This window comes from Dipodomys merriami, unplaced genomic scaffold (genome assembly GCF_024711535.1).
Source record: "Dipodomys merriami isolate MVZ:Mamm:240054 unplaced genomic scaffold, mDipMer1.0.p SCAF_45, whole genome shotgun sequence".
Classification (NCBI taxonomy): Eukaryota; Metazoa; Chordata; class Mammalia; order Rodentia; family Heteromyidae; genus Dipodomys; species Dipodomys merriami.
Window position 1 is genome coordinate 11,821,889 of NW_027206013.1, and position 20,933 is coordinate 11,842,821.

Genomic DNA, 20,933 nt, shown 5'->3' on the forward strand with positions numbered 1-20,933 from the left:
CCTGTGCTAGTGCCATTTCTTGGTCTGACAACCTAATGGGCCCAGCAGAGAAACTAAACCCTTTTCAATCTTCCAAGGAGCCCCAGGTGTAGAGTCTGAAAGCCAGAAGCCCAGGGAACAGGGTCCTGGGCCTGGACAGTGGCTGCAGGTCCTGCTGACCCCTGTATGGGCTGTACTCAATTGGGAGGTTGGTGAGCGCCTGTGAGCTGCTACAGGTGGCAGTCCTTGCTCTGGGTTTTCTCTTGACTCCCATGAGAGCATCCCCTGAGGGGCTGTGGGTGGCCTTCCACTCACAGATAAGGAAAGAGGCTTGAGACCATCATGCTCAAAGTAATCGCTGCAGTATGAGCTCAGGACCTGCTCTACCTGTGTTCTGCATGGAGACATCCACAGCTTCTGGATGTAGTGTGGGACTACCAGGGACTTGCAGTTGCAACTGCGTCTCCACTGCCTCCTTGTGGTCACGTCTATATTTTCATGCTTCCTCAGCACTTGTTAGATCCCAGATCCCCAAAGCTGTTCGAGTTTTATTTTTTTTTTAATTTTTTATTGTAATGATACTATACAGAGGGTTACAGTTACATGAGCAAGGTAATGAGTACACTTTCTATTGAGCATTGTTACCCCCTCCATTGTTTTTCCCCCTACCATCCCTTCCCTCCCTTTCTTCCCCCAGTGTTCAAGAGTTTTATTCAACCTCGAGCCTCACTATTTTCCTCTGATTTGGAGTTACCATGTTGATTTCTAGTCTGAGCCCAGAAACATACTATCAAGCCGGGTGCTGGTGGCTCACACCTGTAATCCTAGCTACTTAGGCTGAGATGTGAGGATGACAGTTCGAAGCTAGCCCAGGCAGGAAAGGCCATGAGACTCTTATCTCCAATTAGCCACCAGAAAATGATGTGGCATGTGGCCCAAAGTAGTAGAGTGCTAGTCTTAAGCAAAAGAGCTCAGGGTCAGTGTGCTCAGGCCCTGATTCAAGCCCCACGATCAGCAATAATAATTATAAATATAGGGGGCTGCTGGGAAGGTGGCTCAGTGGTAGAGCACTTGCTCGAGGCCCTGGGTTCGATTCCTCAGCACCACATAAGAAAAAAGCTGGAAGTGGCGCTGTGGCTCAAGTGGTAGAGCGCTAGCCTTGAGCTGAAGAGCTGAGGGACAGTGCCCAGGCCCAGAGTTCAGGCTCCATGACCAGACACCCCCCCCAAATTTATATATATATATATATGTATGTGTGTATGTATGTATATATATATATATATATATATATATATATATACACATATGTATTAATAGCCTCAGCTTTTACCCCAAAATAGTGACAGCTTGTTTTTCCTGTTCTTGCTGGATTTTTTTCCTATAGGAATGGGGATAGCACACACCATTGTGATATGCTTTTTTTTTTTTTAATCCAATTGTGCTTTATTTTCCCATGTTTCTGAATATAGGTCTGCATCATTTTTTAAATGGCATGATGTTTGTTACATTGATGTAACAATTATAGATGATGCTCATATTGACAGAGCCAGGATGTCCTTGGAAATGTATAGGGATAGTGCATATATACTTGAAATGTGCACTTAGGAGACAGACTTAAGAGTCAGAGCCTATAACTGTACCATCGTGAAGCCCATGGGATTTGAACTTGCTCCTAGAGTTCTGGAATCATCATTTGTGGACTGAGAGACATGAATGTATTATTTAACCTCTCAGAGATTTCTTATGAGTAAAATGGGATAGCTAATATTGTATGTCCTTGAGGGATTGATGGAAATATTAACATCGGAAATGTGTACAAAGTACTTAGCACAATGCTGAGTGGGCAGAAATACATTGTCATTAAAGAAGGATATTAGCAGTAATTCACTCCAGCAGTTCTTGAACTGGGCTGATCATCAGAGGACCCAGGAGGCTAGGTTGGAGCTGGGAAGGTGAAACTCAGTGGTAGAGTGCATAAGGCCCTCGGTTCAATCTCCAGCACTACAAAAAGTATTTTTAAAAATACAAGAAGGGCCAGGTGCTGGTGGCTCATGCCTGTAATCCTAGCTACTCAGGAGGCTGAGATTTGAGGATCGAGGTTCAAAGCCAGCCTGGGCAGGAAAGTCCATGAGACTCTTATCCCCAATAAACCACTTAGAAAATCAGAAGTAGCACTGTGGCTCAAGTGGTAGAGTACTAGCTTTGAGCTGAAAGGCTGAGGGACAGCGTTCAGGCCCAGAGTTCAAGCCCCAGTAACAAAAAACAAGAGCTGGGAACGTGACTTAGTGGTAGAGTGCTAGCCTAGCATGCATGAAGCCCTGGGTTCAATTCCTCAGTACCACGTAAACAGAAAAAAACCAGAAGTCGCGCTGTGGTTCAAGTACTAGAGTGCTATCCTTGAGCAAAAAAGCAGCTCAGGAACAGTGCCTAGGCCCTGAGTTAAAGCCCCAGGACTGGCAAAAAGAAAAAAATAAATTATAATACAGGGAGCTGGAAGTGTACTATGGTGGTAAAGTGTTTGCTCATGCTGAGTTTCAATAGGGACTATAGACTTTGACTAGGTAAGACCTAGAAAGTTATTTTTATTATTTATTATTGGTCATGGGGTTTGAACTCAGGGCCCAAGCACTGTCCCTCAGCATTTCAGTTCAATGCTGAAACCACTTGGGCCACAGTGCCACTTCCAGTTTTCTGGTGATTTATTGGAGATAAGAGTTTCACAGACTTTCCTGCCAGGGCTGGCTTTGAACTGCAATCCTCAGATCTCAGCCTCCTGAGTTGCTAGGATTACAGGAATGAGCTACTGGCACCCGGCTCTAGTTATTTATTTTTTTATATAAAGCTTCTAGAGTGATTTTGATATATAGTTGGATATGGGAACTGTGATGTGAAAAGATGGCATCATGAATGAGTGTTTCAAAAAGATAACAAAGTCAGATGCAGGCCTCTACCCTTAGATCATCCTTGTTGGGCAAAAGTTTTCAGAAACACAACTGGGTACTGGGTTCCACATACAGTTATAACCAACTCTTGGTTGCATGTGGTCTAGATAACACTGGGAATTTACTTGGATCAGGTGTAAAGGATAGATAGAGATAGGGAGATACACCCCTTAATCTTAGGATCTTTCATTTGAGCAATATTTATTGAGCTATGGTGACACATATAAAGAGGCCAAAGAAGGAGGATCACAAGTCAGCTTCAACTACACAGAGAGATATTGTCTCAAAGCAAGGGCTGGAATGTGGCTAGTGGTAGAGTGCTTGTCTAGCATGCATGAAGCCCTGGGATTGATTCCTCAGTACCACATAAACAGAAAAAAGCCAGAAGTGGTGCTGTGCTCAAGTAGTAGAGTGCTAGCCTTGAGCAAAAGCAGCTCAGGAACAGTGCTCAGCTGCTGAGTTCAAGCCCCCAAACTGGCAAAAAAAAAAAAAAAAAAAAAAAAGCAAGCTAAGAATTTGTGGTTCATGCCTCTAATTCTAGCTACTCAGGAGGCTGGGATTTGAGGATCACACTTGGAAGCTAGCCTGGGTAGGAGAAAGTCTGTGAGACTCTTACCTCTCAATAAATCACCAAAAAGCCAGAAGTGGATTTATAGCTCAAGTAGTAGAGAGCTAGCCTTGAGCAAAAAAGCTCGGGGACATGCAAAGGCCTTGAGTTCAAGCCCCTGGACTGGCAAAGCAGCAACAGATGACAATGACAACGACGACCTCGACGACGATGATGATGATTTTGACAACAGGGCATTAGTGTAAAAGGAGACTGTCTGGAGGAGGGATCAGCAGGAGGGGAGATGGGGAAAGAAAGGATGCAGAGGATTGAAGTACACTACATGCATGCATGTGTATGTTTACATATTTCTCTATATAAACTATATACAGATAAATTAGTCACTCACATACACATATAGATATCTGAAGATAGCATAATAGGGAGTTGAGGGTAGGTCTCATGGGGCAATGGTGGATTAATTGGTGATTAATTGGTGAGTTAATCAGGTGGCTGCGATTATTCTGAAATCCTGGTATGCTCTGGCAAAACAGCAAAAAGAATGATCTGGCTAAAAGGAAATGAGTCAATAGGCAAAGGTAGCGATGAGATAATGGGTATGGAGGACCTTGCAGGCTGTCACCTGAATTTTCAGCCTTGACGGTGAAAGAAATGGGGAGCTTTTGAGAATTGTGAGCCAGAGAGGATTTAGGTTTGAAGGATCTCTCTGTTTTGGGTCGCAAGAGGAACAAACTAGGGGTGACCAAGACCGTGGAAGAAGGCATCCTCCTTCGAGCTGCGTAAATTTGCTAATGTGGCCAGTTCAGCAAAGGAATTCGCACAGCCTTGCAGAATCTACCTGGAAGGCACCTCCAGGCCAGCAGGGGGCAAAGCCCTAAGCAGAGCGCCTTCAACGCCAGACAGCGCCCTCCTTAACCACCCTACTTTAAAGACCGCTTCCTGTTGACCGGAGTGGCAGCGGTAGGAGCCAATCGTTGACGACATTAGTTCGACTTGGCGGGATGGGCGACGGCGCCAGCCAATAGGCATGGACGCCGTCCGTGGCTTCCGATTGGTCTCTGGTTCGCATATAAATAGCTCACGCCGGCGGAAGGCCCTTCTTTCGCCAGGCGTCCTCGTGAGAGGTTTGGCGGCGGGATTCTCCTTGCTGGGCAGTGGTAGCCGGAAGCGTGGCGTCTTTTGGGGGACCAAGGAGGGTGGGATGGGGCGCGGTTTGAGGGTGTGGGGGGCCCGGGGCGCGCGCTCCCTCGTACTCTGGCGGCGGATTGGTCTCCGCATGTGGTGGCTGCTCTAGGCCCAGCCGGCGAGCGCCCGCGCGTGGCCCGCTCCGTGTAGGCCTCGGACGGAGGGACAGGTGTCGGGGTGCCCGAGCCTGAGCTCCTTTTCTCCCCTCAGTGACCTCGTCTTTAAACCCTACGTGGCAATCCCTGACGCACCGTCGTGATGCCCAGGGAAGACAGGGCGACCTGGAAGTCCAACTACTTCCTTAAGATCATCGTAAGTGCGGAGTGGGTTGTGGCCCAACATGGTGCCCCTAGTTTGTATTAGGCCTTTGAGGGCAACTCTGCAATCGCAGCAGTTTTCATAAGTACGCCTCCCTCCTCCTTTCCCTGCTTGACACCATCTTTGGAGAGGCTGAGACAAAAGAGTGACTCATTGTAGAACCTGTCAGGAAAGTAAGTGTTCAATAGCTTCATGGTGGCTTTCCAGGGTTGGTCATAATCAGAAGCACTACTTCTTAGGATTTAGTCTGCCTTGTAAGGTGTGTTTCAATTATCCCACTTCGCATAATTCTGCTTTGGTAGGTTTGAACTTGGGGCCCCATTCTTGAGAGGCACAGTCGCTTAAAGGTTTTTAGGTGAAAAAGTCTTGAATGGCAGAGTAATCAGATACCCCCAACCTAGACTGTACAAATAATGCTTTGCAATACTTTATACCGTATTTCTAGTCCCTTTCCTTGATCAGTTCTTGGGGAGAGTTTATTTTCTACTTGGCAACTACTTTAGTGGATTAGATTTGCCTCATAATTGAAAGTAAATAAGCAACAAAAGTTTACTTGTAGAGATGAAGTCGTCTTTTAATTAGTTCAGGTGACCAAGCCCAGGATTTTGCATATGCTAAGCAAGTGCTCATCCGCTTGTTAATTCCCAGCCAGCAAGTCAGGCTCAGATCCGAAGGCGTTAATAGTTGGGAGGCCCCTGATAGGAAGAACTACCACAATCTTTAGTGTGACTTCAAAGCATAGTGAGGAGCAAGGCAGAAACCAGTGATTGTGTTTACTTTGCTGACATTGCCTCCTTTCTGTTTTCTGGTTTGTTTTTATAGCAACTTCTGGATGATTATCCAAAATGCTTCATTGTGGGAGCAGACAATGTGGGGTCCAAGCAGATGCAGCAGATCCGCATGTCCCTCCGAGGGAAGGCTGTGGTGCTGATGGGCAAGAACACCATGATGCGCAAGGCCATCCGAGGGCACCTGGAAAACAACCCAGCTCTGGAGAAGTCAGTCATTGTCCCCTGGTAGCACTGTCCTCCCTTCCCGAAGCCCTTCTTTTTCCTGGGGAAGAATGGTGCTTTCAGGTGGTGTCCTATAAACTTCTTTTTGCAGACTGCTGCCTCATATCCGCGGGAATGTGGGCTTTGTGTTCACCAAGGAGGACCTTACTGAGATCAGGGACATGCTGCTGGCCAATAAAGTAAGGGGAGAATCAGTTTGGAGAGAGATCTTAGCCTTTAAAACAAAATTGGCCAGTCTCAGCTTGTGTCAGTGGGTAGATTTCTTATTGTCTTCTTTCAGGTACCTGCTGCTGCCCGTGCTGGTGCCATTGCCCCATGTGAAGTCACTGTGCCAGCTCAAAACACTGGTCTGGGGCCCGAGAAGACTTCCTTCTTCCAGGCTCTGGGCATCACCACCAAGATCTCCAGGGGCACCATTGAAATTCTGGTGAGTAGCAAGGCACACAGTGTGTGTGCATGTGTATTTTCTGTAGGCCTGCTAGGTGTTCAGATATTAACTGCTCACTGTTAACCTTGTTCCTCAGAGTGATGTGCAGCTGATAAAGACCGGAGACAAAGTGGGAGCCAGTGAAGCCACGCTGCTGAACATGCTGAACATCTCTCCCTTCTCCTTTGGGCTGATCATCCAGCAGGTGTTTGACAATGGCAGCATCTACAACCCTGAAGTGCTTGACATCACTGAGGATGCTCTGCATTCTCGCTTCCTGGAGGTGCGTGCTGCATGAACTAGCTGTGTGACCAGGCACAGTTCAGTCTATCTACTTCCTTCATATCCTCATGCAGGAATGGCAATTGGAAGGTTGAAGGGTTTAATGAGTGTAAAGCCTTAGAAAAGTTTTGGGCACTGTGTATGTGTTACATTCAGGATCCTACAGTGAGACAGAAGATATGCAGTAGTGACATAGTTGAAGGACACTATGGGGAGTTTATCATACATAATTTACAATGCTAAGTACCTTTTCTTGGAGGGATGAATTGCCCTTTTTTTTCCTGAGACTGTCTTACCTAATTTTACCATTGATATGTTACAATAGAAGATTGTGGTTTCTTTTTTTCTTTTGGTGGCATTGTGGATTGAACTCGAGCCTGAGCTGGCCTTCAACTTGTGATCTTCCTGTCTCTATCTTGAACAGACAAAATTAAACTATATATGAAGTTGCTCCTCCATATCTGACTTCCACAACCTGCACATTTAAGCAAATTAGGATTTGAAAGCAGAAACAAATTTTATGCAAACTTTGTACTGAAATGTAACTTCAGCCATCTTAAAGAAAATATAACTTCAAGTCGGTGCCGGTTGCTTACCCCTGTAATTCTAGCTACTCAGGAGGCTGAGATCTGAGGATTGTGGTTCAAAGCCAGCCCGGGCAGGAAAGACCGTGAGACTCCTATCTCCAATAAACCACCAGAAAACCGGAAGTGGCGCTGTAGCTCAAGTGGTAGAGCGCTCACCTTGAGCTGAAGAGCTGAGGGACAGCGCCCAAGCCCAGAGTTCAAGCCCCGCGACTGACAAAAAAAAAAAAAAAGAATTATAGTGGGTTTGAAGCAAGTGGTATATGGGACACCTTAGGTTTGGAATAAGGGTAATTTTCTAAATTGAGAAGTCTGAATTGGGAGCATTTAGGATAACTATCCTTCAAGACTCAGCTGCTTATAACAATACACATTGAGTTTTTCTTGACGTTTTCTCCAGGTTATCTCACCTAAAATGCAGTCTTTTTAAGTTATATTTTATCTTTAAGAAGTTGTACAAAGGGGTACCATCCAACAAATAAAATGTCTCCTTCTGCAGGGTGTGCGCAACGTAGCCAGTGTCTGTCTGCAGATCGGTTACCCAACTGTGGCCTCCGTGCCTCATTCTATCATCAATGGGTACAAGCGGGTCCTGGCTTTGTCTGTGGAGACTGACTACACTTTCCCACTTGCTGAAAAGGTAAAAAAAAAATCTCACCAGGACCTCAGTGAGCCTGAAAGCAGGGTAAAAGCTTGTGGGGTTAAGTGTCATTCATAATTTACACGAGCAGGTACATTTTTAAGAGCATATTTTAGAGATTTGGGCAGAGTGGGTGTGTACTTCAGAAATAACCAGACTTGAGGGGATACAGAGGTGGGCCTTACATGGCTTCCTTGGGCTACAGATCTTAGCATGCAGTAAAGGCCTCCTGGACTTGGTCATGATGGGAGGGAGGGTTGTAGGTATAGAAGGATGATGACTCCACCACTGACTTCTCTCCTTCAGGTCAAGGCCTTCTTGGCTGATCCATCTGCCTTTGTGGCTGCTGCTCCTGTGGCTGCCACTACCACTGCTGCTCCTGCTGCTGCCGCAGCCCCAGCCAAGGCTGAAGCCAAGGAAGAGTCGGAGGAATCAGATGAGGATATGGGATTTGGTCTTTTTGACTAATTTCCCAGAAGCAGTCAACTCAGATTTATTTGCAAAACAAAATAAAGGCTTACTACTTTCTCTTAAAAGTATTTTGTGGTTAATGGTGCAAGGTGAAAGGTTGGCTTCTATCAGCTAAGTGAAGCTGCTGTTTGAGCAACCTAAGTCTACAGTAGCACACTTACTATCCAAGGGAATATGTTGTGTTAAAATCACCGTTTTGCTGGCCAGAACAGGATTGTGCCAGTTTTTTTTTTTTTGCCAGCCTTGGGACTTGAACTCAGGGCCTGGGCACTGTGTTTGTTCAAGACTAGCACTTTACTATTTGAGCCACAGTGCTACCTCTGACTTTTTCTGTTTATGTAGTACTGATTAATCAAACCCAGGTCTTTATGTATGCTAAGCAAGCAATCTATCACTAAGCCACCTTCCCAGACTGGCCTCAAATTTGATGGCTTCAACCTGAGTGCTAGGACTACAGATGTGGCGCATCTGGCTACATGTTTGGTACTGGTATGGAGTTACATGGAATATAACTTGTACCTAGAATTTGGATGCATAAAGCGCCAAGATATCAACAGTTAATGTGATAAGTGGTTAAACAGGTGGTGTATTTATATTATGGACAAAGGGATGAATTATATCCCAATCTGGCTACTGCTGTTCCCAATACACTAGAGTATAGCTGTATGGCCAGCCAGCCTCTTCATTAAAATCCTTTGAGTAGATTAATGTCAGTTCATACATGCATTCAACAAGTGAATTCTTAGAGCTGGGTTTTTTGAGCTGGGCTCCCGGTGGCTCACACCTGCAATCCTAGCTACTCAGGAGGATAAGGTCTGAGGATTGTATTTCAAAGCCAGCCTGGGCAAGAAAGTCTGTAAGACTCATCTCCAATTAGCCACCAGAAAACCAGAAGTGGCGCTGTGGCTCAAGTAGTAGAGGGTCGCTTTGGGCTGAAGAATTCAGGGACAGTGCTTAGGCCCGAGTTCAAAACCCAAGACTGACCCCCCCCCCCAAAAAAAACTGGTTTTTTTCAAGTTGGATGGTGGTCTAATCCATGAGTAGTTAGGTGATAACCAGTGTTTAAAGAGTAAACAATACCTGATTGGCTGAGAGGCTAGGCATTTTGTTAAAAATCTTATAAATAGGTATGCACTGATATATTTGTTGTAAATAGAGTTTTGTCAAAGTTGATAGCCAACTAGAGGTCTCATTCTCTAAACCTGTCTAAACTGGGCATCAGTGTCATCTGTAATTTTACCTATTCAGGAGGCTGATATCTAAGATCCAGGTTCAAAGCCAGCCAGGTAAAGCCATCTGTCACCAGCTGTGATACCTTGGTACCTGGTTTCAAACAGCCCTTGTACTTAACTGCCTCAATTTATTACAGCATGTTTTCTGTTAATCTTACTGTGCCTATATAACCTTTGTTAGGTATGGAGAAAAAAAAAATAGTACAATCAGCACTCCATAAACAAAGGTTTCTGCATCCAAATTCAACTGTAGTTACATTCAATGTAACTCTACCAGTACTATAGTAGCCAGGTGTGTTGTGACGCATCTATAATCCTAGCACTCATGATCAAATTTGATGCCAGTCCCTGAGACTTTTTTTTCTGCTAGTCCTGGGGCTTGAATTCAGAATTAAGAGTCTGAGCACTGTCCTTGCTTTTTGTAAGGCTAGCATTATACCACATTGAGCCACAGTACCACTTCCGTTTTTTTCTGTTTATGTGGTACTGAGGAATCAAACTCTGCTTCATGCATAGGCAAGCACTATCAGTAAGAGACATTCCCAGCCCCGAGACTTTGATCTCCAACCAAAGAGCCAGGAGTGGAGCTGTGTGATTCCAGCGCCAGCCTTGAGCAGAAAAGGCTGAGGCAAAGAAATGTGAGGTCCCAAGTTCAAACCCTAGTACTGGCATAAATAAAAAATAAGCGGCAGTCTACAGAGTAAAATTCAGACAATTAAGTATAAAATTCAGGATCTGGAGGTTCTTTCTTGGCTCTGGTCTCGGCCTCCCACCTAGATCTGTAACTGAACCTGCAGGCCTGAGCCTCCCAGGGCAGGCTTCCCAGGCCTCTTCCACCTTTCCTGTCTTCAGACCACTTCTTCCTTTACCTCGGCCATAAAGCAACACTAAGCTGTTGTTGGGTCGTGGGGTTTGAAGGTTTTGAACTCTGGGCCTGTCCCTCACTTCCAGCTTGCTCTCTCTTGTGTGATGCTGAGGAATCGAACCGGGGGCCTCAGGCATGCAAGGCAAGCGCTCTACCACGGAGCCACCTTCCCAGCCCCACAAAGCAGTTGCTAAGAAGGCTTAAGAAGCTCTCGCGACAGTGTCCAGGCTGGGCCTGCGGCCAGGGTGGTCTCCCACGTGGCAGTCCTCTGGACCTCCACGCCCTAGCGGCCAAGCTGGGAAGGGCCTAGGCTCGGCCGCACGGTTCTAAGGCCGCGACTGCGGCGGGTCACCTTCCCGCCCGGGGGCGCCGGGCCCAGGCTGGGGCTCCGGCAGCGAGTTTGGCCTCGCCCTGACGCGTGGGCCGCCCCGCCCCCCCGGCGGTGACCCGGAAACACTCCGGAAACAGTTCCGGGGTCAGCGCCGGCAGGATGGCGGCCGACACGCAGGTGAGGCGGGCTTGCTGCGGGGCCAACGCGGCCAGCGACTGGGCGCGGACGGCGGCGGTTGGGTCCGACCGCTCGGCCTAGGGGTGGCAGGAGGGGCGCGGGCAGTGGCGGCCGCGAAGCGTCCGGGTGAGGGTTCCCTCAGCCCCGCTTCTCACGGCTCCCGGCTCGGGCCGGACGGCGCGGACCGGCCCCGGGCTGGCCGAGCCGGGGCCGCGGGCTGGGGCAGCCGGAGCCCCGCGGGGCCTTCCTCGGCCCCGGCCTTGCAGAAGTGAACTTTCGGAACTCCTGTTTCTTCCTTCCAAAGCCTTCTGGCTCCGTGACAAGTCTTCCTCAAACTTTGTATTCGGGAAAGTAAAAAAACAAAAAACAAAAGAAAAAAAAATCGAGAACCTACGATACCGTGGAGGGACTTCAGAGTGAAGTCTTTGGAAGCTGCACACATGGGGCTTTGAGTCTCTGGCTCGTCCGTTTGGATGAATTTTTTTTTTCTTAAATCCAATCCATAACTTCATCCCGTCAAGCCTGAGTCCTTTCATCTACGAAGTGACATGGAGATCAATCCCTATTTTATAGTGGGGCTGTGGAGATTCAGTGAGATAAAACGTATTAGATCCAGGGTTAGAGAAAAAGAACTGCCCACACCTACCCAGAGTCTTGACACCATTGAGTGTTCACACCTGTGGGTACCTCGAAGTTGAGGAAAGGTCATGGGGAAACCATTTTCCCTCATCTGGGCATCGCTTGTAGCAATATGTTAGGGTGGAAAGACATTACAGCAAAGAGACCGATGTCCAAAGGACAGCTTTGGTCTTCAGACGAAGGAGATGAATTTGTATTTGTAGATCCTCAGGTGAAAAGGACTATGTTCTGAACATTCAGAAGGCATTTGATGAGACTGTCCCCCCAAGGCCAGAGCTGGGGATTAGCTTCAAGTTGTGTTTATGCTGAATCCTAGGAAGAAGAGTGTCTTTGTCTGTGGGTGTTTTTTAAGGGCTTAGGGGAAATAGCATTCTAAATTCATACTCAAGCATAAAAGAAGCATCTTTACAGCTGTCTCTTGTCCATTATGGTAGTCACCAGCAGTGTGGCTGTTAAAGATATAGCCTTAAATCTCACCAACTTGACTGATCCTCTGAAAGATCCTGTGTGTATGTGTATATGTATGAGGGCTTAAGGCTAGTGCTCTATTAGTTGAGCCATAGCTCCGCTTGCAGCTTTTTTTTTTGATGGTCAGTAAGGGTCTCAGGGACTTTCCTGCCTGGGCTAGCTTTGAATTGGGAATCTCAGATCTCAGCCTCCTGAGTAGCTAGGATTATAGATGTGAGCCACCAGAGCCCCACTAGGATTACAGGTGTGAGCCACCAGAGCACAGTTAATGCCTCACATATGCTCTCTCCCCCTTTGTCCCCCTCTCCCCCCCTTCTCCCCCCTTCTTCCTTCTTTCCCCCCCTCTCCCTCCCTCCCCCTCTCCCTCCCTCCCCCTCTCCTTCCTTCCTTCCTTCCTTCCTTCCTTCCTTCCTTCCTTCCTTCCTTCCTTCCTTCCTTCCTTCCCGAGCACCACAAAAACAAAAATTAAAAAACAATAATAAAGGACTGGAAGAGTTAGACAATAGCAGCAAACTTTTGGTAGCTGGAAAGTGATAAGTTGTAAGAATTTAGCAGACATAGTCAAGTGCCTTTGCCTCTAGCTTCTTAAGAGGTCAGGACCTAGAGGATTGAAGTTTGAAGCCAGCTCAGGTAGAAAAGTTAGTGAGACTCCCATCTTCAGTTAGCAAAATGTCAGACTAAAGGCTTGGCTTAAGTGGTAGGGCTCAAGCTGTGAGAAAGAAAGCCGAGTTTGAGACCCTGAAGTCAAACTCTAGTTCTGAAAACAACAACAAAAAACTTAGCAGATTTAACTAAGTAAATTCTAATTGGTTAGGAAAGCTAAGTCCCAATCAAAATACATTGCAGAATATTTGAAAGATGGGGGTGATGATAGCAGCTAACCTCAAAGATGGGGGTGAATGGGGAGGGGCTAGATTAAGGAAGATTGGTTGAAGCCTGGTTTGGAGATAGTTGGATTCCCAGCTCTCTTAACATGCTGGCAAAAGATAAATATGTTTTTCCTCTGGTGACTAAAGCAGAGAATCTCTGTGCATATCCAAGGAAATTGTCAAATAATTCAAACAAACTCCAACTAAAGAATGTGTTTCTAGGCCTAGTTTTTAGCATGATGGATAAGAATAGGCTGATAACAAACATTATTATGAACTTTTAGAGGCCTGAAACAAAGAGAAGACCCAAAACCTTCCAGAGAGAAAAATCAGATCTCAACTAAGGGATCAAAAATCAGCATTGGTGCTCACTTCTGCAGCACATATGCTAAAATTGGAATGGTACAGAGAAAATTAGCATGGCCCCTGTGCAAGGATGACATGCAAATTCATGACGTGTTCCATATTTTTCTTTCTTTCTTTTTTTTTTTTTTTTTGTCAGTCCTGGGGCTTGAACTCTGGGCCTGGGCGCTGTCCCTCAGCTCTTCAGCTCAAGGCGAGCACTCTACCACTTAAGCTACAGCGCCACTTCCAGTTTCCTGGTGGTTTATTGGAGATAGGAGTCTCACGGTCTCTCCTGCCCAGGCTGGCTTTGAACCGCGATCCTCAGATCTCAGCCTCCTGAGTAGCTAGGATTACAGGCATGAGCCACCAGCGCCCGGCTCCATATTTTTCTTACTCATGTAACTGTAAACCCACTATGCAGCATCTTTACAATAAAATTAAATTAAAAAAAAATCAGAATTGTCCAGGCATTGCATGCCTGTAATCCTAGCATGTGGAAAGTTAAGACAGGAGGTTTTTGAGTCTCAAGTTTGAGGCCAGACTGGGCTGCAGAGCAAGTTCCTAAGCAATCTGATATACATCCAGTGAGATCCAGTCTCAAACATCACAGTGGCCATCGACTTTAGAACCACAACTGAAAATTAGAACTCAGTGTAGGAATGCTTCGGTCTAGAATTCTGAGACTATATAAACTTATGAATAGAATATTTTCAGACTTGTAAAGACAACCCCAGATGGAGGTACAGTTTATCTAAACACAAGAAAGAGAAAAATTTTAAGAGTGAACTCCCTTCATTTGGATTATCCACCTGATTTGCACAGAAAGAAAACAGATTTATTGGCTTAACTGATCTGTATTGAAATTTAGGCACATAACCAAAGGTTTGATTTGAATTATTCATAAGAAGAGATAAAAGAAGGCAAATTGGATGAGATGGAAAGGGGAAATTATTTAATTCTCTCTTTTTGTCAGTTGAGGGGCTTGCACTCTGGGCCTGGGCACTGTCCTTAGCTAGCTCTTCAGCTCAAGGCCAGTGCACTACCAATTGATCCACAGTGCCACTTGTGGTTTTATGGTGGTTTATTGGAGATAACAGTCTCACGGACTTTCCTGCCTGGGCTGTCTTTGAACTGCTATCCTCAGATCTCAGCCTCCTGAGTGGCTAGGATTACAGGTGTGAGCCACCGGCACCCAGCTTTAATTCTCTCTTTTGGGGAGCAGTTATTAAGGGAAACAAATGCTGAGAAGGATGAGACATTTCTATTACTAGATGGAAGTTGAATACTATTTACATGTGATATAAACACAGACTATCTAACTGGCCCACATTATGAAACAGAACTGCTCTTGTGGGGCAGTGGGGTCAGAGAAGGAAAGGTAAAATGGCAGTTAGTCAGTATTACCACAAACACTTGATCTCTGTTTTTATAGGTAGGGAGTTTAACTACTGGAAAATCAGACCCAACCCAAGAGGTTGCTCCTGAGAATGAGGGTAAACGATATGTGTGTGTGTGTGTGTGTGTGTGTGTGTGTGTGTGTGTGTGTGTGTGTGTGTGTGTGTGTGTGTGTGTGTGTGTGTGTGTGTGTGTGTGTGTGCGTGTGTGAGCGCGCGTGTGTGCATGCGTGTGCATGTGTCAGTCCTGGGGCTTGAACTTATGGCCTAGGCACTGTGTATGAGCTCTTATGCTCAAGGCTCTACCACTTAAGTCACAGCTCTACTTCTGGCCTTTTTAATGGGTAATTGGACATAAGAGTCTTATGAACTTTCCTTCTCAGGCTGGCTTTGAACTGTGATTCTCAGATCTCAGCCTCCTGAGTAGCTAGGATCACAGGAATGAACCACGGGTGCCCAGCTGAGCGATGGGTCTGTCTGTAACAGCAAACCTCCCAACTCTTTGTCTTTGCCTCTTGAATTGTATACATCTATGACTATAAAAAACTAAGGTCATTTTAAAGTAAATAAATTTTTCTTTAGAAGTTTGGAATTGGTTTCTTTATCACAAATAACCATAGCAGAGATTTAAGCATAAAGGATAGGCAGCATGATTTTATTTCTCAGAAACCTTGACTTATGCTACTAATTAGGTCTGTCTGTGAAATTCCTCAAGTAAAAGTTGACTGCATCAGTGTGCTGGTTAGATGAGTTTTAGTGTGTCCTGCTCTAACTGCTCCTGTGGTCTTCAGCTCGTCCACTTTGTAGTTCTTACAGTATTGCTCAGGACCAAATTTTTCGAGGTTTCTGGGGACATTTGCCCACTGCTTCTTGGGTCTTATGTTTATGGCTTTGAGTGGGGAACTGCAGCTGTGCTAACTGATGGTTGTTGAAGGCTAATTACTTGTCAGCATTATTCTATAGACCTACTTGGTTTCAAGTTTAGTTTAAAAAATGCAGGTGCTGTGGCTCTCAGTTCCAATCTGAGCAATGACTTCTCTTGGAGGAAGGCCCTTCACTCCTCTAAGTTGGGACTACTGATACTTCCCTTGCAGCCTTTGTAGTATTAGTAGCCACCTAATTGGCTGGAGATGAGAGTAAGTGATATTCATTCATTTCATGAATCTCTGTATGGTAATATTATCTGTACTAGATAGATTAAGAAATGGAAGATTAGGCCATCAACTCCATTTCCACCCTAGTAAGAGGCAGAACTGGGATTTAACCCTGAAACCTTTCATTTTTAGGCAGTGTTCTGCTCTAGCAGACTGGCCAGTATACTGGCATCCTCTGTGGGAGGTCAGAATGAGAGAAGGGCAACATGTTGGACATTTGGTAGGCCCTCCCTAGGTTTTAGGAAATTTTGAAAGAAGATATATATTTCTTGTGCCAGACCTGGGTCTTGAACTCAAGGCCTGAGCTCTGTCCCTGAGCTTTTTTTTTTTTGTCGGTCGTGGGGGCTGAACTCTGGGCTTGGGCGCTGTCCCTCAGCTCTTCAAGTCAAGGCTAGTGCCCTACCACTTGAGCCACAGCGCCACTTCTGGCTTTTTTCTGGTTATGTGGTGTTGAGGAATCAAACCCAGGGTCTCATGCATGTCAGGCAAGTGCTCTACTCAAGACTATCACTACCACTTGAGCCATAGCTTTCCTTTTTTTGTTGTTGTTATTTTTTATTTTTATTTTTATTTTTTGGTGTTTAATTGGAGATAAGGGTCGCACAGACCTTCCTGCTTGGGCTGGCTTTGGACTGCAGTCCTCAGATCTCAGCCTCCTGAGTAGTAGAATTATAGGTGTGAGCCACCAGCACCTAACTCCGAAAGGATATCTTCTATTCTGAGCTTTTTGTCTTGCTTCTCTGCCCAAGTTTAAGGTATATTGACTGATTGGGTTAAATAGTACATGTCATCTAGGAGTGGTTTTGCCACCTGCGTTCATCCCCAGATGTCTGGAGAAGATTCAGTTATATGGTTCCTGCATGTGATACTCTCACGAGCGCATGTTCTTGTTGTTTTGTGCTTGGTTGAAAATTTCTCTCTGGGTTTGGTCTTCACAGGTTTCTGAAACACTGAAGCGTTTTGCAGGGAAGGTGACAACAGCCAGCGTGAAAGAAAGGAGAGAGATCCTCAGTGAACTGGGGAGATGTGTTGCTGGAAAAGGTATCTATTTACCATCATGTGCCTTGGATGCTGTTCCATTTTTAAAATAAGTTGTTTTTTTCTTTAGAAATGTATCTTTCGGGCAGGGCGCTGGTGGCTCACGCCTGTAATCCTAGCTACTCAGGAGGCTGAGATCTGAGGATCGTGGTTCAAAGCCAGCCCGGGCAGGAGAGACCGTGAGACTCCTATCTCCAATAAACCACCAGAAAACCGGAAGTGGTGCTGTAGCTGAAGTGGTAGAACGCTAGCCTTGAGCTGAAGAGCTGAGGGACAGCACCCAGGTCCAGAGTTCAAGCCCCACGACCGACCGAAAAAAAAAAAAAGAAATGTATCTTTTGGGGGCTGGGAAGGTGGCTCAATGGTAGAGCACTTGCCTTGCATGCATGAGGCCCTGGGTTCAATTTCTCAGCACCACATAAGCAAAAAGAAAGGCCGTAAGTGGCGCTGTGTCTCCAGTGGTAGAGCGCTAGCCTTGAGCTGAAGAGCTGAGGGACAGCTCTGAGGGACAGGCCCCAAGACCGGACCCCCCCAAAAAAAAAAGAAAAAAAAAGAAACGTATCTTTCCCCCTTCTCTGTACAACTTCTGCCTTCACTTTCTGTTTCTTTCCTCTAAAGTACATTGAAACTGTTGAAATGTTTGGGCTAATGGGGAGTTTATACATGCAGGATCTAAAGCTGTTGGTAGTTTTTGCCTTTTTTTTTTTTTGGTTGGTTTACCTCAAGCTTTTTTTTTCTTGTCGGTCATGGGACTTGAACTCTGGGCCTGGGCCCTGTCCCTGAGCTCTTCAGCTCAAGGTGAGCGCTTTATCACTTGAGCTATAGTGCCACTTCTGGTTTTCTGGTGGTTTATTGGAGGTAGGAATCTCATGGACTTTCCTGCCAGCCTGGCTTTGAACTTCGATCCTCAAATCTCAGTCTCCTGAGTAGCTAGGATTACAGGATGAACCACCAGCACCTGGCAACCTCAAGCTTTTGTTTTTTTTTGGTTGTAGAGCCTGAACTTGGGCCTAGGCCTGTCCCTCAGCTCTTCAGCTCAAGCCTAGCACTCTACCACTTGAGCCATAGCACCCTTCCAGCTTTTTCTGCTTATTTGGTGCTAAGGAATGGAACCCAGGGCCTCATGCATGCAAGGCAAGCACTCTACCACTGAGCCACCTTCCCAGCCCATCTCAAGCCTTTTTTGTACCAAGATCATAGGACATTACTGCTTTTTTCTTCTAGGATTTTATCTCAAAGATATTAGGCATGCCAGAAAGTCCAGTGGCCAGATTACTGTCTGGCTTAATCAGGTGCTCACCTTGTTGTTGTTATTGCTTTTGGTTGGTCAGGGGGCTTGAACTCTGGGCTTGGGTGCTGTCTCTGCGCTCTTCAGTTCAAGGCGAGCACTCTACCGTTTGAGCCACAGTGCCACTTCCATCACTTCTGGGTTTCTGATGTTTAATTAGAGATAACAGTCTCACAAACTTTCCTGGACTTTCCTGCCCAGGCTGGCTTTGAACATCAATCCTCCAATCTTAGCCTCCTGTGTAGCTAGGATTATAGGCATGAGCCACTGGGTATCAGGCTCACCTCATTGTTTTTACTGACCAGTCTCTCTTGATTTCAGATCTGCCAGAGGGAGCAGTGAAAGGGCTCTGCAAGTTATTCTGTTTGACTTTGCATCGATACAGGTAAATCCCAACTGAGAGGCCCAGTGTCTGGAATATAGTATCCGTGTCTAGGTACTGGGTTCTGGGCAAGTTAAATCTATAGAATGAGGATACCATTATTTATCTCATACATGGTTGTTAGTAAACATATATGTACCATAAATATAGGTGCTGCCCTTACACTATTTATTTATTGGTCTGCTGTGGGGCTTGAACTCAGGGCCTGGATGCTGTCCTTGAGCTCTTTTGCTGAAGGCTAGTGCTCTACTATTTTGTGCCATAGTGCCACTTATTTTTTTTTTGGGGGGGGGGAGTGGTTAGTTTGAGATAAGAACCTCAGATTTTGCTGCCTAGCCTGGCTTTGAACCATGATTCTCAGATCTCAGCCTCCTGAGTAGTTAGAATTACATGAGTGAGCCCCCAGTGCCTGGCTTGCCCTTACATTCTTTTTTTTTTTTTTGGGGGGGGGGTCCAGTTGTGGGGCCTGAACTCTGGGCCTGGGCGCTGTCCCTCAGCTCTTCAGCTCAAGGCTAGCACTCTACCACTTGAGCCACAGTGCCACTTCTGGCCTTTTTCTTTTTGCTTATGTGGTGCTAAGGAATTGAACCCAGGGCCTCATGCATGCAAGGCAAGCGCTCTACCGCTGAGCCACCTTCCCAGCCCCCCTTATATTCTTTAATGGCTTATTTGCCCTGAAATTTTCACCTACTTTGAGAATTCTGGGAGGAAGTAAATTTAGCTATTTTTCTGATATTCCATCTCTCTCTCTTTTTTTTTTTTTGGCGGTCGTGGGGCTTGAACTCTGGGCCTGGGCGCTGTCCCTCAGCTCTTCAGCTCAAGGCGAGCGCTCTACCACTTGAGCTACAGTGCCACTTAATTTAGCTATTTTTCTAACTCTGAGCCACTGGACTATAATGCAGCTAGTTTTTCCCCACAAGAGACTAGTGCTTAGCCAGAGCAGCTCTGCTTAGGTGACCTGTCCATGTCACCTTTCTCCTTCATTCTTCCTCCAGAGATGCAGCCTCCCGCCGAGCCCTGCAGGCAGCCATCCAGCAGTTGGCTGAGGCCCAGCCAGAGGCCACTGCTAAGAACCTTCTGCATTCTCTGCAGTCTTCAGGCATTGGCTCCAAAGCAGGCGTTCCTAGGTAAGTGGTAAAAGTCATCTGGGTTGGTAGAGGCCTACTTAAGTAGGCTGATATAATTGAACCTTGTGGAGTATATGTGAGCTCCCCCGGCTCTTAGCCTACTGCACGTTGAATGCCTCCTGGAGTTGGCCCGCTCAGTGGAGAAAACTTCCTTCCTGAGGATGAGGGCAAGAATCAGTGGACACAAGGCACTGGATGGGGAAGCTGTCTTTTTCTTTTCTTTCTTTCTTTCTTTTTTTTTTTTTAAATACTTCTAAGTGTCATGAAGAAGTCTGGCTAATGAGGCCTAGACTCTTGTCCTGAGTTGTCATAGATGAGTTGTGAGGGGTGAGTTTCAAGTTCTGCTCTGATAGATTAAGGAGGAATCCACTGTACGAGGCAGTGCCTTGGGGTTAACATTTGTCCAGGTAGAGACCACCGCTCTGCCCTCACTTGTCTCCTCCACCCTTCTCTTTGCAGTAAGAGCAGTGGCTCCGCAGCCTTGCTGGCCCTAACCTGGACCTGCCTTCTTGTGCGCATTGTCTTTCCCTCGAAAGCCAAGCGTCAAGGAGACATCTGGAACAAACTGGTAGGTTCCTGGATCTTTGGGGGGGGGGTGTCAGCAAATAGAGGCTAATGATTAACCTCCCATGTGCAGAATGCTCTTGCCTCCAAGTGATTCAAATTGTTCCAAGGCATGTGACTAGGGGGTAAATGAATGCAATGAAATCCTTAATTAATTAATTTTTTGGGGGCTTGAACTCTGGGCCTGGGTGCTGTCTCTGAGCTCTTTTGTACCAAGCTAGTTCTCTATACCACTTTGAGCCATAGTGCTACTTCTGGTTTTCTGGTGGTTAATTGAAGATAAGAGTCTCATGAGTCACTTTCCTTTCTGGGCTGGCTTTGAACTGTGATCCTCAGATCTCAGCCTCCTGAGTAGCTAGAATTATAGGCCTGGGCCACCAGCATCCGGCATCGTTAGTACTTTTGACTTCTGAGTCAAGCACAGTGCTAAGCACTGGGAATATAGTGGTACGAAAAGCATGAGCTTTACCGTCATCACATGTGATGGAAGACAAGACAGCTCAGTGTGGAAAAGACAAACAAAAAGCAGGAAAATCAGAAAACACAAATACAATAACGTAGATCATAGGGACTGGGAAGGTGGCTCAGTGGTAGAGCGCTTGCCTTGAATGCATGAGGCCCTGGGTTCAATTCCTCAGCACCACATAAACA

At 46.1% G+C, this 20,933-nt stretch overlaps 2 protein-coding genes and 1 non-coding gene across 4 annotated transcripts in view; all 3 read left to right on the plus strand.

Annotated features, from left to right (window-relative positions):
- Positions 1-4,547: 4,547 nt before the first annotated feature.
- Positions 4,548-8,474, plus strand: LOC138808470 (large ribosomal subunit protein uL10). The gene is made up of 8 exons (XM_069994738.1): positions 4,548-4,613; positions 4,885-4,986; positions 5,815-5,990; positions 6,097-6,184; positions 6,286-6,432; positions 6,530-6,715; positions 7,798-7,938; positions 8,245-8,474. The coding sequence occupies exons 2-8, from the start codon at positions 4,933-4,935 to the stop codon at positions 8,404-8,406; spliced, it is 954 nt and encodes a 317-aa protein (XP_069850839.1). The 5' UTR covers positions 4,548-4,613; positions 4,885-4,932; the 3' UTR covers positions 8,407-8,474.
- Positions 8,475-10,979: 2,505 nt separating this feature from the next.
- The window catches only part of LOC138808471 (stalled ribosome sensor GCN1), a 65,551-nt gene continuing 55,597 nt past the window's right edge, over positions 10,980-20,933 (plus strand). For both annotated transcript variants that reach the window (XM_069994740.1, XM_069994741.1), the window contains exons 1-5: positions 10,980-11,014; positions 16,822-16,924; positions 18,531-18,594; positions 19,587-19,718; positions 20,178-20,286. In XM_069994740.1, the coding sequence (XP_069850841.1) occupies positions 10,997-11,014; positions 16,822-16,924; positions 18,531-18,594; positions 19,587-19,718; positions 20,178-20,286 (426 nt within the window). In that variant the 5' untranslated portion in view covers positions 10,980-10,996. The remainder of the gene's footprint in view (positions 11,015-16,821; positions 16,925-18,530; positions 18,595-19,586; positions 19,719-20,177; positions 20,287-20,933) is intronic.
- Positions 13,355-13,461, plus strand: LOC138808528 (U6 spliceosomal RNA). The gene has a single exon (XR_011366480.1). It is a non-coding gene; the product is annotated as a U6 spliceosomal RNA (small nuclear RNA).